The 16,905-nt window shown below is 39.4% G+C and overlaps 1 protein-coding gene across 5 annotated transcripts in view; it reads left to right on the forward strand.

The window, feature by feature from the left end:
* The window catches only part of myo18ab (myosin XVIIIA b), a 160,162-nt gene extending 150,212 nt beyond the window's left edge, over positions 1 to 9,950 (forward strand). For 4 of the 5 annotated variants that reach the window (XM_051397913.1, XM_051397910.1, XM_051397908.1 and 1 more), the window contains 3 exons: positions 1,238 to 1,360; positions 3,029 to 4,585; positions 6,952 to 7,092. In XM_051397913.1, the coding sequence (XP_051253873.1) occupies positions 1,238 to 1,360; positions 3,029 to 4,577 (1,672 nt within the window). In that variant the 3' untranslated portion in view covers positions 4,578 to 4,585; positions 6,952 to 7,092. Of the gene's footprint in view, positions 1 to 1,237; positions 1,361 to 3,028; positions 4,586 to 6,951 lie in introns of all 5 variants that reach the window. The other variant, XM_051397912.1, reaches the window with a different exon arrangement.
* Positions 9,951 to 16,905: the final 6,955 nt, after the last annotated feature.

Genomic DNA, 16,905 nt, shown 5'->3' on the forward strand with positions numbered 1-16,905 from the left:
TATGCTATGTGCTAGGCCCTCCTGTGTTGAAAAGACAACCACATTTTGAAGATGGTTAAAAGATAAAAGCTAGATATAGTCACATGTTAACTTGCTAGATAACTCATAATTGATGTAGTTCATTAGTTAGCTAGTGTTTGCTCACGCTACTTAGCTAAATTAAGAAGTGATTTTATGTATGTATATATATATATATATATATATATATATATATATATATATATATATATTTATCTTTTAACCATCTTCAAAATGTGTTTGTGTTTTTTTACATAGATTAGCCTACCACATAGCATATCTAAGTACAGGAAAGGAAAAAGATGACTGAGGTTTGCTCCACTGTTATTGGAGCACAGATCATAAAGGGGTGGGACTTAGGAGGTGTCAGTTGTGGAATTGCCGTACTAAATCATCGCACTATCCCTTTATAGTAACATGAGTTATCAGACAGCCTGGCAGATTTGGAACACATTGTCAGTTACCAAATCCTCAAAGCACTTATTTGAAAGTGAAGTTATTACCTAAGCCACAATTCACATTCCCTTTCAAATAAGTAGTTTAGATAACAACGTGGAACTGTGAACTTTGAAACCAGTCAGCCTGGGGGTTTGGTTGCTCTGTAATGATTAAAATGTGTCTAGCAGAGTTGCTTCTTTCCCAGATCTCAGCAATAAACTTGGTGTATAAAATCTCCCCATAACTTACAGGGACAATGACCAGAACTGTGAAATAAAAGCAAGATTGTAAAAAACAGAGTTCATATAATTTAAGATTGATCGTTGGGTTTTGTTCCTCTCATGGTGCTATTTGAGCTCTGAAGTCACTTTGAAGGAGTAATGGTAGAATGTTTGTTGGTTGCCACTGTTCCACCTAACTACTGGACCATGATAGCACTCACCTAACAGTGACGTTGCTGTGTGACGTTTTCTTCTATACAACCTCTTGTGGGCATGTCTGTGTGTTTACAGGGGCTCTCAGAGCTGACTGCATGTGCTGCCTTTCATCCAGAATAAATGCCACAGCCCCGCTTTGCTTCCACACTAACACTTACAGCCTGTTCTTCGTTCTCTGGTTCCACAGCTACAGAGAATTACAAGGGCATTTCTAGCAGTGTTGACTCTCCTTTCACACTAACATTTATTTTACCTGATTGTGTCCTCTCTCTTTTACTCTCTTATCCGCTCATAACCTCCTTTGCTCCCTCTGACTTGTTTTCCTGTCTCTGACTCCTCACCAGTCAGGGGGATTCAGACACAGACTCTGAGGTGGAGGATCGTGTGGATGGGGTGAAGTCCTGGTTGTCCAAAAGCAAAGGTTCTGCCAAGAACCTCTCAGATGACGGCAGCCTCAAGAGCTCCAGGTCAGTACAAAGGCTGAAGTGAATGTAACAGCAGCAGTTAGTGAGAACCTAGACATTTGACTGCTTTTGGCCTTTCTTGATGAAGTTGTTTACATGATCCGACCTAGAGGAAATAAAGCAGAGCAGGTTACTTGCCTGAAATGAGGGGATTGCTATTACTTAAACGTATTTTCAAGCTGCTTTGTCTTTATTGTCATCCACTTGGTGAAGAGGGAATTTTTTATTTTTTATTTCTTTTTCAAAAAACAGACCACCTCCATGCTAGATTTATCGATAAGCCCAGTGGCCAGCTGGCATAGTCTACCTGAGCCGCTCGCTGAGATAAATGAATGTGTCTGCAAGCTGACAGCTTCGATTGCCCCAGATTTGTCTCCTTACCAGAAGATTTAACTTCCCTCCCTTAGCTGAGCCACTCCCAACTTTAAAAACTTTGGGAGTTTTTAAATCTCTCTTAGCATCATGTCCCCATAGACTTTTTAGTTTTTAAATCACTTTAATTGCCAATTACACACATACACAAGTACAAGTACATTGTAATTCTTGCCCAGGTCAGGGGTAAAAAGGGACAGAGGCTTATTATTTCATAAAAATAACTTTTTGTCATACTTGTTGAAACTTGCACTATATCCTGACAGTAGTACATGAGACAGATAATCAGTGAAAAACATCTGATTTCTCTGGCTTCTCCTAGTGCTCCTAATGTAATTTGCAAGAAAGAACAAAAATAACCTATCGGAGCTGAGACATATAGTTGACTGTTGAGTCTCATTCCCTGGTCGTCAAATAGCGACGCAGGGAATGAGACTCAAACATCAACGATCATAAAGCCACCAACCCAAAGCATCTTTCTCGACTCTTATTGGTGTTTTTCGTTCAAGCTCGATGGATTCTTCCTTTTCAAATTCCATTTTTTTGAATACTTAAGTTTTGTTGCAACTAGTGCTGTCAAACAATTAAAACATTGAATCGCGATTAATCGCATTAATGTCATAGTTAACTTGCAATTAATCGCACATTTTTATCTATTCTAAATGTCCCTTGATTTCATTTCATCATTTTAATGCTCTTATCACCATGGACAAGTGGCAAATGTTTTTATTGAAAAATCATCCATTTTCGCCTGGCTTTTTCTGACGTTACTAGTTGTTGCAACTGCAAAGTGTGCTAGGCCAAAAAGAACGTTAATCTCACGATAAAAAAATTGACGCCGTTAAAATGGTTTTGCGTTAATGCCGTTAATAACACGTTTAACTGACAGTACTAGTTGCAACATTATCATCTGAACATAATGCTACATTGGTCAAAACATTTCAATTGCTTCTAAGTGCGTTTGTAGAGAATTGAAGGTTTGATGGAAGTTTTTCAATTGTGCCCTTCATTTTTCCTTGGTGGACAAATAAATACCGTTGGTGTCTGTCTTGATAGTTCAATGCAGGAAAAGCCCTTGTTAGTCCTCAGTCAGTTGTCTCCAGTTGCATTCTCATTTGCTAAATTCCAGCTCTTACTTTTCTCATCACATTTCTGTTTTTCTGATTTGTCAAGTTTGATTAATCTTTTTCCTGATTCTCTTCCTTCACTCACCTCTACTTGACCCAACATCTCATCTTTGTCATTTTCTCTCCCACTGTCCTCCTTCCTTCGTCCTTTCCGTTGTTGTTGTTTTTTTAGATTTGCTGTAAATGTAGACGCAAAGGAAGGGAAAGAGTGGAAGGAAGGTAAGGAATGGAAAGAGGTAAATAAAGAGGGCAAAGAGGTAGAGTCGAGCAGGCCAATGTCAGTGATGAGCTCCCTCAGTTACAGAAAACGTTCAAACCTTGATTCCATCGGTGGCAAAGGGGATGCCCTCCTCAGTTCCCTCAAGGAGAATGCAAAGTCAGAAGACACTATATCCTTCCATAAGGCTAAACCAAAAACCTCTGATCTTCAGGATGATACCTACTCAGTAAGCTCCAGGAGGAAATCCCAGGCAGGGGATGACATGAATGACAGAGAGTCAGTCATCTCCCAGGCCTATTCAGAGGCCAATAGCCGAGCCAGGAAAGGCATGGACAGCCGCTGGGGTGACTTTGATAAAGAATCAACCATTTCATTCACTGCACCAAGTCGGGCCTCCACACGTCTTGGGTTAAGCCCAGAGAATGATACCAAGTCAACCATCAGCTTAGGTATGTCAACTCCACTAGGACGCCGCCAAAGCACCTCACGCTTAGATGAGGGCAGAGGTGGGCGTCCACTGTATGGAAGCAGTCCCAGTAGCCCTTGCTTCAGCAGACGGTCTGGGGGTCGCAGTCCTGGAAGTGTTAGCCAAGCTGATTCTCACATATCACTGTCACGCAGCTGTCGCCTAAGTGAGTTTGGTGTTGACGCTGATGATAGTCGAAGTGTTGCCTTCACCGAGAGGTCAGCGTACAGTCCTCACTCGTCCACTGGCCGCAGTTTCTCCATGCCACCACCACAAGCCAGATCATCAACTGCTGATGATGACCCCATTGATAACTTGGATATCAAAACAGTCAGTCATCGCAACTACCTCGACCCTGACCTAGAGAAAGCCATCAATGAGGTGCTGAGTTTCAAGCCTATCAAATTTAAACGCAGGAGCTTGGAAGACTCTGAAGGTGAAGAAGAAAAATGTAAAAATGATGAAGATGATAGCAAAGGCATATGTAATCAAGACAGTAACCGCCCCACCAGCAGTCTTAGACGCTCTGCATCTGCTTTGGACTGCATGAGAGCATCCCGCAGTGCCAGCAGCTGCAGCAGTCGCCATCGCAGCAACAGCAGAAGCAAAAGCAGAAGCAAGAGCAGAAGCAAGAGCAAGAAAAAGAAAAGAGACCACAGCTCAGAGTCTGACAGCTCAGGAGACAACCATCATCATAGGAGCAGCTCCAAGACGAAGTCGAGGAAGTCCAAGAAGTCCAAGAAAAAGTCCAAGAAGAGGGATGAATCTTCTTCCTCTTCTTCCTCGTCGTCTTCTTCTTCAGATTCTGACTCGGATTCTGGGTCAGAGTCAAGCTCCGGCGCCTCCACCATTTCCTACCGAAGTTCCAGCAGTGTGAAGAGGGCCCCGGTTCGAAAGGTGTCCAGCCCAGAAGGAGAAGGAGAGGCTCAACCACAGAGTGAAAGCCAGCCCCTTAACAAAAAGGATGATAAGAAGAGGAAGAAGAAGGTGGACAGCCTGATGATGAAGTACCTGTACCGGCCGGACAGTGACTGAGGAAGGCAGTAGGTGGTTCCCTGATATGGAGTTACCTTGAGGAGTGTTTTTGCTGCATGATGTGACCTAACTAATCAAAGACCTTCTCACTGTTATCAATTCAGACCGTTCTGTCTGATTGGGATTATAGTTTACGTTTATAATTTGCGTTTTTGATGATTGTGTCATTGTCAGCATGCTAACCATTTTGTTTACTCCTACACCTTCTCAGTTTCTAGTCAAACAGTAGTCACCACATCCTTTGCAGCTGTTTTGTTAAAGGGTTAGTTTGGATTTATTGAAGTGGGGTTGTCAAACTAACCCTTTAAGGCTTTCATTGAGGACTTTTTGGGAGCTTGGGTACATTTTGAACTTCATCTCACCAGGAAGTGTAGTTGGTGAGATGGCGCACGCAACGTGGATGTTAACTCAGCCTTTAATTACTGCCGAGATGTCATATTGATTTATGGCCCCAGAAAGGTAAAAATAACGGGAGTCTATTAAGAGAGGCCATAATACATTTTTCCCTCAAGCCCCATAACTCCAGGCATAATTAGACCCCAAGCATTGATTTACACCAACTAGCAAATTCATTTGAGATGCACAGTTGACAGTAATTAACCCCCAGTTTGCAATATTTAAGCAGTTTGATAATGTGAAAAGGCTGGGCTAAACTCCATGCAGACTGGCGATGGGATTGGATTTTTCTTACGTAGTAATATTTCAGATGATGTTTAAAAAAAAAAGATGACTTGAATCATGTTTAGATATTGATAATAATTTCTTTCATTTTTTCAGTAGACTTAACTCTGGATTTTTTATTTGTACTAATTCACAGTTCTAACATTTTGAGGGGATGGAATCACATCCGTCACAATGCTTTGTATTTGATATCTGAATAGCACAGTGCCTTAGTAACCACAATAACAGTTTGGCATGTGGCACCATATTGCATGAGATTTTGTGCCCACCAGATGCTAGAGAAAAAGCTAACCTTACGACATGGCAAAATGTACAGCTACTCTGTGGTGAAGACAGCTCAACATAGTGTAACACAAGCAAATAGATAAAACACAAGCAAATTAATAAAAACTGCAAATCTATAGAACACATGTGCAAATAGTGGAAATGATACACAACACAACAGAAGACTTGTTGATACTAAAAACAGATCAACTAGTACAGATACAACCACCTAGAATTGTTGGCTGGTCCATGCTCCGAATGGATATCTGGCAGGAAGCCGCTTGGCTGGTGTTGTAGATAGTAGGCTAAAGCTAGGTGTGTTAATACCTCCAATAACATCAGACTCACACAATATGAGTCTTAAAACTAACATTAGCTCATCTTCAATTTAAAGGTCCAGTGTGTAACATTTTAAGAGGATCTTTTGGTATAAATGGAATATAATATTCATAGGTGTGTTTTCATTGTGTAATAAGAATTGTTGTGTTTTTGTTATCTTAGAATAAGCTGTTTTTATTTACAGAGGGAGCAGGTCCTCTTCTACAGAATCCGCCATGTTGAACTGCCATGTTTCTGCAGTAGCCCAGAAGGGACAAACCAAACACTGGCTCAGATAGGACCGTTCGCTTTTTTCACACATTTTGTGTCCACCGTAGGTTCTCCTTTGTGTAGTTTCTCATTTAGTTTATACGAGGGAGTTGCAATCTACAATTACACAGCTAGATGCCACTAAATCCTACACACTGGACCTTCAATTAAGAAGTTGTTTAATTCAGAATATCGCATGGGCATACTTTCAGTGTCCCCTGGAAACTTCTGTTGTGTACGACTTGCAGTGTTTATGTATTTGTTTGTATTTTATATATTTGCAGTATGTTCTTATGTTCCTTGTTTGCTCCGATCCAGGACAACTATGTACAGTCTTGTATTGCCATCTCATACATATTTAGGGCTCATGCTCAGGAGCCCAGCAAGAATGTTGACCATGCAAACGGTAGGCAGGTAGTAGGCAATCTTCTTAGCAACCTTCCAGGTATGAGAAAAACAATGCCAGGTAAGTGCAAAGTGCCAAAAGAAACCTTGATTTACTCTGACTGAGAAAGGTGTCCTCTATTAAATTCTTCACTTGAAAATTGGAAGATTTTTCCTCACTGTAACGCTGCTCATCCACAGTGTGCTTAGTGCTGCCACCAGTGGCTGGAAGATATTGCGGCAGTTCATTCAGTTCATATGCAGTTTATCAACCTTTCTCTGTCAGTCTAAATGATTGTTTTTGTAACAGAACATTGCCTGCCAACCAGTGAGTTTGTATTTGGAATATTTTTTTTCTTCTTAATGCAACGTATGTGTTGTCTCAGGGAGGAAGATGATTTCTGAATTTTTCTTTTTGATAATAACATCAGCTTGTGCTTTTTCTTTCCCGCTCCAGCCCCCCTGGCCGAAGACGCTACTGCTTCGACAGATCTGATGAAGAGGAGGAGGAAGAAGAAAAAGAAGAAGGCGGGGCGACCCAGGGCTCTTACTACTCCAGATACAGACATAGCAGCCACATGAAAGACGACGATGGTGGCGAGGAGCGGCCTTATGAGACCACATCGTAGTCCTTCCCGTTAGCATTCACCATCTCAGACGCACCCTCGTTCAACTGTGACAGTCTTGCATGCCAAGTTGACCCGAAACCTGGTCAGTCCAACACAACCATACTCACAACCCTGCAGGAAAACCCAGACATTCAAATACTGTAGATGTTCCTAACACTCAGTCTGACCTCCTTATGGGAGATCCAAACAAACCACATGGTGTGTTTGACTTGGCGCTCATTGGTCTAACCTCACTGCACACACAGCAGCTCCGTTATAACAACTCCACTCCGCTGGTTGCATGCAAGCAGTTGTTGCTTGGCTTGAGCAGCCATCCTGTTTAACTCCCATCATCACGGTTGTAACTGAGCCAAAGAACTTAAGGTTGCAGTGATAATAGATTCTTTCTTTCTCACTCTTTGTCTCTGTCACTCCTCCTCTCTTCTTTACATATAGTACACCACAATAATATGTATTGCCATAGTACAATGTATTGCCAAAAAGCCTTTGTTCAAGTATGTGTGCACACCGTTTTACTTACTGCCAGCTGATGCTGAGTCCTGGGAGAAGTCCCAGCCTTTTCTTCCTCTTTTCCTGTTTGGAACAAGTGCCATTTGAAGTGGACTCCTCTGCAGCTGGCTCCTCTGCAGCTGTGGTGTTTCATGAACTGCTGCACTGTACACTGAAGACTCATCATCATCATCTACTCGCTTTTTTTTTCTGCCTTTTGCTGGCAAATTATCTCTTCTTACAGGGGAAGACAATTGCATCAGTAACTGTTCCACTATGAAAGTGAAACACATTTTCTCAATTTGAATTTATTCTTTATTATGTTTGACAGATTTGTTGTTGCAGAGGAGCGCCGTCAAGCAAATGAATTTCTACGAGGTTTAAACTTAACTCTGTAAAATGCCTTGTCTTATTTTTATTTTTAATTCTATTTGATTTGACTAAATACTTGCCAGAATTCTCTAGTGCTGAAAAGACTCTGGCTATGTCCTTGTGGTTGTCGTTCACATGCCGTCTGTGTTTTGTGATAAGTTTGTTGTGCTTTCTTTTTTCAAAGGTAATGTACTTGACTTTGGGCACCAGTTATTTGTTGCTTCGTCACAAAAACCTCTGAACATACGGTATCCACAACCAGCATGTTAAAGGAAAAAGCTGGTGGTATTCTATATTTTATAGACCAAAACCAACATTGTGTTTTCTGGACCTTTGGGAGCTTGTGTAGTGTGTGTGTGTAACAAAATATTGGTCCATTTATCAAGTTGTTGTTTTTTTGTTTTTTGTTTTTTAGCTTTCAACCATGCTAATAGGACTGTCAATTAAAAAAAATCTCATTCAAAGAAATTTAAACCAACACATAATTTATTCAAGTTACCTAAACTCAACACACACAGTCCTTAAATGTGTCATACAATTAACGTGGTTCAATTCCTTCACTGTGCCTCTGCTGCCTCACTTAAATGACGAGCTAACTTTACGATTACATAGTTTCACTTTACAAAGTCAGAAAACGGCCCATCCATTTTTACATCCATAGTGTCAAATCCAAATGGTTCATAATGGCTAGCTATTTTTTTCCGTGTTGCGAAAACAAAGTGCTAAAGCGCCCAAAAGAACATTAGTGCTAGCAAAAAGAACATCAGTGTCAGCGAAAAGAACATCAGTGCTAGCAAAAAGAACATTAGTGCTAGCATAAAGAACATTAGCGCTAGCATAAAGAACATTAGTGCTAGCATAAAGAACATTAGCTCTAGCATAAAGAACATTAGTGCTAGCATAAAGAACATTAGCTCTAGCATAAAGAACATTAGCTCTAGCATAAAGAACATTAGTGCTAGCATAAAGAACATTAGCTCTAGCATAAAGAACATTAGCTCTAGCATAAAGAACATTAGCGCTAGCATAAAGAACATTAGTGCTAGCATAAAGAACATTAGTGCCAGCATAAAGAACATTAGCTCTAGCATAAAGAACATTAGCGCTAGCATAAAGAACATTAGTGCTAGTGAAAACAACATCAAGTGAAAAAGACAGTAAAAGAAAGCACTAGCAAAAATAACATTAGAGCTAGCAGAAAGAACATTAGCCTAGCTTACAGATAAGACATCCTGTTGCACTTATACGCTGAGAATTTATAAATCAAACACATTATTACATCTTGAATATTACATTTTCTTCCATGTCCCATGATTCCATTGAAAAGAGAAATGTATATTCCTTTGGATTCTCTGATTTTAATGAAAAAAGAAAAATGTAGAATATCACCAGCCTTCTTTTAAGCCTCATTGGGTACTTTAACTTCATTAACTGGACACACTACAGTCTGTATTAACAAAAACTGTGAAATCATGTAAAGAGAAAGAAAATAGGAACCTGCATTTTCATTAAGTGTCACATCACACCCTTTGGTAATCTGGTATTTACTGAGTAGCATCGAGGTATTATTGAAAGCCATTTAAAGTCCAGAAGAGCTTGATGTGGCGTTGGAGGCTGAAATAAATTTGCGGATGTTGTTCATTGTGGGAGAAGCTGGGTGTGATTCTACTATACATGCTTTTTGTAGTCTTCATTTTTATTCTCTATGCAGTCAACAAGTGTGGAAATGTGTTTTGACCTTATTGACCCTGATACAAGAGTCTGGCTTCAACAGGAAAAAACAAAACTGAACAGCAGGCTTAATATTGCTGACTGCACATAGTATTTATATATAAATATGTGTATGATTCATGCTAGCTTTGAAAATAGTTCGTTTATTTTCATTATTGAACAAATTGACCACTTGTTATTAATTTTGCATTACAGTTTAATATATTGTAAATAAATGATGGTGATTGTTTTAGAATGCCTTGAAGAGTGGCTTTGTCTGAGTTTAAATATTTTGCTGCTGTGTGTCTTCAGTTTCCATTCACATCTGGAATTTGGATTTGCTTTTGTTCAGAGATTTCCAGAGGACATGCAGATAAAAAAACAAAAAACAACAAAAACGCTGCTGTTTTCTGCGTCTACTTTTGACCCTGTGAATGCCTTAAAGGGACACAAAAGCCACTGATTTCACTTTGTAATATAAGGGAAAATAAGCATTCTCTGCTCCAAAGAACTAATAACAATAATTAACTCTCCAGATATGAACTCATTTTGCTGGAGGCAGCAGAGTTTCCGCTGGAGAAATCCAGTTTGCATGATGGTGAAGATGATTCAAAGTGTCACAGTGATAAATGCAGGCTTTCATTTCAAAAGCACATATTAAAATCTCACTTCAACTAATGGACTCTGGTATGACTCCTGAGGTTATATCCACAGACGAATCACGACCTGTTGAAGAAGACTGCTCATCACTTAATGAGCTGACTGAGGTGTTGGACAGCAGCAGGCAGACAGGATCAGCTCAGTTATTTATTTAAAGATACACTTTTGCATTAAATGTCTATAGACTCTATGCTACTCTAGCTCTATGTTCTATATGTAGTTGAGTTGTGTACTTCCATTATCCCAAATGTTTCCAACAATGTTCAAACTCAGAGAAATCTGTCATTTTATTCAGGTAACGCTGCGTTTCACCGGTCGCCTGTCGATGGCGTCATATCCCCTTTGTGCCTGCGTCAGTGTTGTGGTTGTCTGCCAGAAGCTGTCATACATTGACTGTTGATCCAGTCTGAAGCCACATTGTTACCATCCACTGTTTAGATCTTGGTGCTTTTTAACTCTAGATTTGAACCAGATGAAGGATTTTAGTCATCGGACGTCTGGATCTTAAGTTATCAGAGAAACAAGCTGAGCTAACGTTAGCAGCAGCTCGACTCACAGCCCCTCCGGGACGTCCTCTGTCTGTCCAACAGTGTGGGAGAAGCAGTGATTTTTAAGGTGGAACTGCTTTATTCAGTGTTTTAGTGGTTTTAATCAGCAGGTCTGTTTGTTCTGGAGAGGAGGAGACCTCTGTGGATCATTGGGCTCCCGGTAAAAACCTCCTGAACCATGAACACTGAAGGAATCCTAACTGGGAGAAGCTGACTGCAGTGACGCCAATGGAGGTGAAGACAACAACTCCCATGATCCCCACGCTGCTTCATGATGTCATAAAACCTTAATTAAAAGTCCATATAAAACAGCTAAATAGAGAGCTCACATTGGTATAGATAAGTCAGAATTTACTTTTATATTTTATACTCATAAAGACTATATTTATTTATACTTAAGTGTTAATAATAAAAAAGTAAGTTTGTCTTTTTTTTCTCTAATAGGTCATTCTTAAAATATATTAATTTTATTAGGTCCAGTGTGTATCATCAGTAGTATAGGAAGCAGGTCATCTGCTATGGAGTCTGCCATGATTCTACAGTTGCCCAGAACATGCAAGAACAATGATTCAAGTTTTTTGTGTTTCACAGCCACCATAGTTTCTCCTTTGCGTTAGGAAGGGGAGGGTGAAGTAAGGGGGTTGCTATCTGCAACTACACTGCTGGATGCCAGTAAAATCCTACACAGTGGTTCTTTAAATAATAAAGGAACTGTGATGATGTGGCTTCCCATGTACTCGACATACACTTTAAGCAATAACCTTTACTTTTCATATTGATCAGGTCAAATGCTTTGTAATAAACTAATGATTTTGTGACACAAGTTCTTAAAGCTTCCCTTCAGTCAGAAATCAGTGTTTCTTTTTGTCCCTACAGTGTGCTGTCTGAATGCTGTCTGTGCAGAGTTTGACTCTAGAAGGATGTTTTCACATTCATCTGCTGAAAGTGGAAAGTTTCTCTGAGCTCATTGAAAATCTGATTTTAAGGGGCGGGGCCTACCAGCATGAACAGTGACATCACAACTAGTTAGGAAGTCAATCAAAAGTAGATGCCTTTTTAAGGATTTTAATGTGGAAATATATATGACAGACATTATTGTTCTTAGCAGATTATTTGTATATATGTCTCAATACATGACTTGAAGGGCTCTGTACATATTCTCAACATTAAGAGAAAATACTGTAAATAATATAATGATTAATGAATCCTTCAGTTCCATCCTGTTACCTACAGACAGAATCTGTCAGAGCAGCTGAAGGCCATCATGTGTTCACTGTGTCAAGCATTGCTTTCTTAACACAAACATCTGCTGGTGTGTGTGTGTGTGTGTGTGTGTGTGTGTGTGTACAGACTTAAGGACGTAAGGACATCAGAGTGAGAGCAAAGATGTAATCTTTCTTTGCTGATCAATATTCAATCTAATATTTTGATATGTGTGTGGAATGTGCTCTGCAGTTTGTCCTTCATTCAACTTCTTACTTCAGATAAAAAGTCCTTCATGTTGTTCTGTCAGATATTGCAGTTCACACTAAATGTATCAGACAAGTTTTTCCAACAGACGTGCAATATATTTATTGTCACGCCAGCGCCTCCTTAAAGGTCTAGTGTGTAGAATTTAGTGACGTCTAGCAGTGTAGTTGCAGACTAAGAGAAACTACAGTAGTTGTTAAACTCGAAAAATGTGAAAGGTCCAATCTACAGCCAGTGTTTGGTTTGTCTGTTCTGGGCTATGTAGAAACATGGCGGTTCAACATGCCAGATTCCGTAGAAGAGGACCCACTGTAGATAATAACAGCTTATTCTTTGGTAACAAAAACACAATTCTTACTTTCAGGTGATTATACACTAATGAAAACATACCTATGAATGTTATATTCCATTTCTATCCCTTAAATGTCACACATTGGACCTTTGGACTGCATTAAGTCTGCATAAGGATATATGACATGATATATGTCTGAATTCAGTCTGCTCCAACAACGGACCCTTCCAAAGGCTCGCCCCTTTTGGACCCTCAGTCAACTTTCTTTTGTCCTGTACTTAGATATGCTATGTGCTAGGCTAATCTATATTGAAAAGACATCCACACATATAGCCTACATATATACAGCATAGAGCTTCGATCGTGCCCAAAAAATCAAGCCCGACCCGAGCCCGTGCACGCTGTGTCCGAGCCCGGCCTGACACATTAAATGTAATTATGAGCCCGAGCCCGATTTAAACCCGACAATTTTCAAGGTTCTCAACTGCAATTCCGAGTTGTTTGAACTACAGAAATCTGTTTAGAATCATCTTAATGAATAATGCAACAAGGACGAAGCATGTAAACTGCGTTGTTTGTGTATTCATAATGGAATCGATCAGCAGGCAGGCCCGGTGTGATGCGTGTGAGTGGAGGACACGCTGCGCATGACACGTGTTGCATTTTGTAACTTTGTAGCCTAACTTGTGCAACTTTGTACACATTTGTTACTTAGGCCTACTTTGCTAAAACATATACATAATATTTCTGATTATGCCGTAGCTTTCTCTCCACCCAATTAGGCTAATAAAGTAATGATTAGAAAAAACACACAAATGCTTGATCAAGGGAACCAAGTTCGGGCTCCGGCAGAGAATCGAAACTCTAATACAGCGAGTAAAATAAGTATTGAAAACGTCACCATTATTCTCAGTAAATATATTTCTAAAGGTGCTATTGACAGCAGCAATCCTGCCACTTGTCAGTGCAAATTAATATCAGCTGGTTCAGTCCCAACTGATGGCCTATAAAAAGGTGTCTCATCACCAAGGTGTCACACAAGAAACATCTCATGATGGGTAAAACCAAAGAGCTCTCTCAAGACCTTCGCAACCTTATTGTTGCAAAACATACTGCTGGCATTGGTTACAGAAGGATTTCTAAACTTCTGAATGTTCCAGTGAGCACTGTTGGGGCCATAATCCGAAAGTGGAAAGAACATCATTTCACCATAAACCAGCCACGACCAGGTGCTCCTCGCAAGATTTCTGACAGAGCAGTGAAAAGAATTATCAGAGGGCAGTATAGGCAAATGTTAAGGGCGCAGTCCCTCTAGGGGGCGCCACAATGGGGGAAGAAAAAAAAAGGTGCAACTTTCAATATTTTTATACTAGAACTAGTTGGTGCTATTATTTCTTATTATGAAAAAAAATAAGCCCGCATTAATTTAACTGCATAGCAAAGCCTATTAAATAATAATAAGACTTTATTAAGCCCCCCCCTCCTCTACCTGCTCTCTGAGAGATGGTTGAGTTTTCTGACGTCACCCCAGAAACCATTAACAATGGCAAAACCACCAAAACTTTCCGGTGCCCAGGGAAGGAAAAAAAGAAAAGAAGAGGAGGAAAAATGTCACAAAGACAGAGTAAAGATAATGTGATGAATAGTGTTGGGCAAGTTAAAGTAATTAGTTACAGTTACTAGTAACTTCTTCCAAAAAGTAACTAAATTAGTTACTCAGTTACAAATTATAAAAGCAACTAGTTACTTCAGAAAGTAACTATTGCGTTACTTTCAAATAAATTTTTAAATGCTCAAATGTGAGCCCACCTCCACCCCTCTTTAACGGAACTTAAAATACATATGCATGTTCAATTATTTATGATAACTCTGAATATTATAATGAAATGGACACTTAATACAATCCATTATTAACAGAAACAATGTACACAAATCTAAACTATTTTAATGTTGCTGTGGGACAAAGTGAGACTAGCCTCCAATCAAATGCCATGTATGTAGATATTATGTTTATATAGTGGATCGATACAAATAACACAATAGATGTTTTGGAACTTTTGATATTTATTGCCCCTCAACAGGCCACAACTGGGCAAAATTAAATTATGCTTGTTAAGCACTATACCAAAAATAAATAACAAATATACACACTCTTTGTAGTGCAAATAAAACAAAAAAAACTTCAGACAATTGGTAGATATACTGTACTTCAAGTATTTTCTTCCTCGAAAAAGTAGAACAGTGTAACAATATGAGGTGCTTTCAATCTAACTGAAAAGTACAATGTATAGCAAAACTAAGGAATCCAAATATAAACAGGTAATACATAAGAAATAAAAAATACATCTCCATAAAAATAAATCTCTTTCTCTGGCCATTGACAGTCTCACTTCAAGAGGCTGCAGCCAGCCAACAAATAAATCTAAATTAAATGATGCTCTTTAAGCAATGTACCAAAAATGTATTCAAACAATATATACACTCTTTTTAGTGCAAATGTAATAAGATGCAACACAACTGGCCATACCTGTCTCTCGTTGACTGACTCTCTTGTGTTGTTCGTTGTTAGTCCGACTATGCGTGCTTTCAAACACCAGCCCAACTCTACCTCTGATTGGCTTACCATGAAATTTTACTCAACCTCAGCCAATCGCCAGCATTTATGTGCTTGTCTCGTGCACTGCCCACTAACCAAGGAAGAACAGTAAAAAAAAGTATTGCCTCTCGGCTCAGAGATCTAGTTGGTCTGATGACAAAAACAGCTTCAATTATAGTAACGCGCCGCATTTTCTGGCAGTAACGGTAACGGCGTTATTAAGATGGGAAGAATAATCAATTAGATTACTCGTTACTGGAAAAAGTAACGCCGTTAGTAACGCCATTATTTATAACGCCGTTATTCCCATCACTGGTGATGAAATGATTGGTCTGTTGCTGAACGATAGTAACCTTTAGCCTAACACGGTTTGCTTTTAAATAGCGTTAGCTCGTTTTAACGTCAGTTCATGTTATAGAGGGGTGTATAATATATAATATATATAATATATAATATATATAATACTCTCACCTTCTATTTCTCAGGGACGTTTGTAAAGATTAGATCTGTTCAGCAGCTGTTTACATTATTTGTATTTATTATTGTTAGCTAACGTTTGCTCTGCTTGTAACAGTCACACACCTTTATATATTAGAGTTGGAAGCCTTGTTGTTTGTTGTGTTACAGTTCAGTATTGTCTAAAGTGTGTTTATAGTGTTAAACTTTACATCCATGTTAAAGTGCACATCATTAATGTTAATACATTCCCATATGTTATATTATACTGCAGTTTACTGCTTCTTTACATTCTGCTAATCAGCATTTCACTGTAATGACAATTAGATTAAATCTAATCTAATTTACATTTCAGAAAAAATTCAACAGTATATCATTCATGTACAGTACAGTGAAAGTAATGTATCTCTTAGGTTGTTCATCTTTATTATTTAATTTTATTCTTGGAATCATTTCTTTTATTATTAGACTGTAACACCCAACGGTGTCTCTTACTCCTCTTCTCCCTTCAGATGCGCTGTTGAAATATCTAAATCCACCTCCTGCAAATCCTGAGCCATCTACAGTCATCACCGCTTCAACAGCATCAAGTGATCCTCCTGTCGCCTCCACCTCAGAAGAACCCAGGGATGCAGCATCAGGAATAAAGGCTGCATCAATAGATTCTGCTGACTGGCCATCTCCTCTAATTTATTATTTTCTTGTTAACAGTTTTGATTGAGCAACTTGTTTCTCTGAAAATAAAATAAAATGTCAAAGACAAAGCTATTAGTTTCTTGCGTGAGTATATGTCTGTATATTACTGGCAGTGGAATTTACTGTGATGCAAGGGGGGCGCCACATAAAATCTTGCCTAGGGCGCCAAATTGGTTAGTGCCGGGCCTGAGAACAGTTGTCCAAGAGCCAAGGACCACTTGTGGTCCTGGAATTAGCAGGTACAATTAGCAGGTACAATTGTTTCAAAGAAAACAATAAGTAATGCACTCAACCGCCATGGCCTGTATGCATGCTCACTGCGCAAGACGGAGAAAAAGCATGTTCAAGCGCATTTAAAGTTTGCTGCACAACATTTAGACAAGCCTGTGAAATACTGGGAGAATATAGTCTGGTCAGATGAGACCAAAATTCAACTCTTTGGATGCCATAATACACAGCATGTTTGGAGGTCAAATGGCACTGCACATCACCC

Source organism: Dicentrarchus labrax, unplaced genomic scaffold (assembly GCF_905237075.1).
Source record: "Dicentrarchus labrax unplaced genomic scaffold, dlabrax2021, whole genome shotgun sequence".
Lineage (NCBI taxonomy): Eukaryota > Metazoa > Chordata > Actinopteri > Moronidae > Dicentrarchus > Dicentrarchus labrax.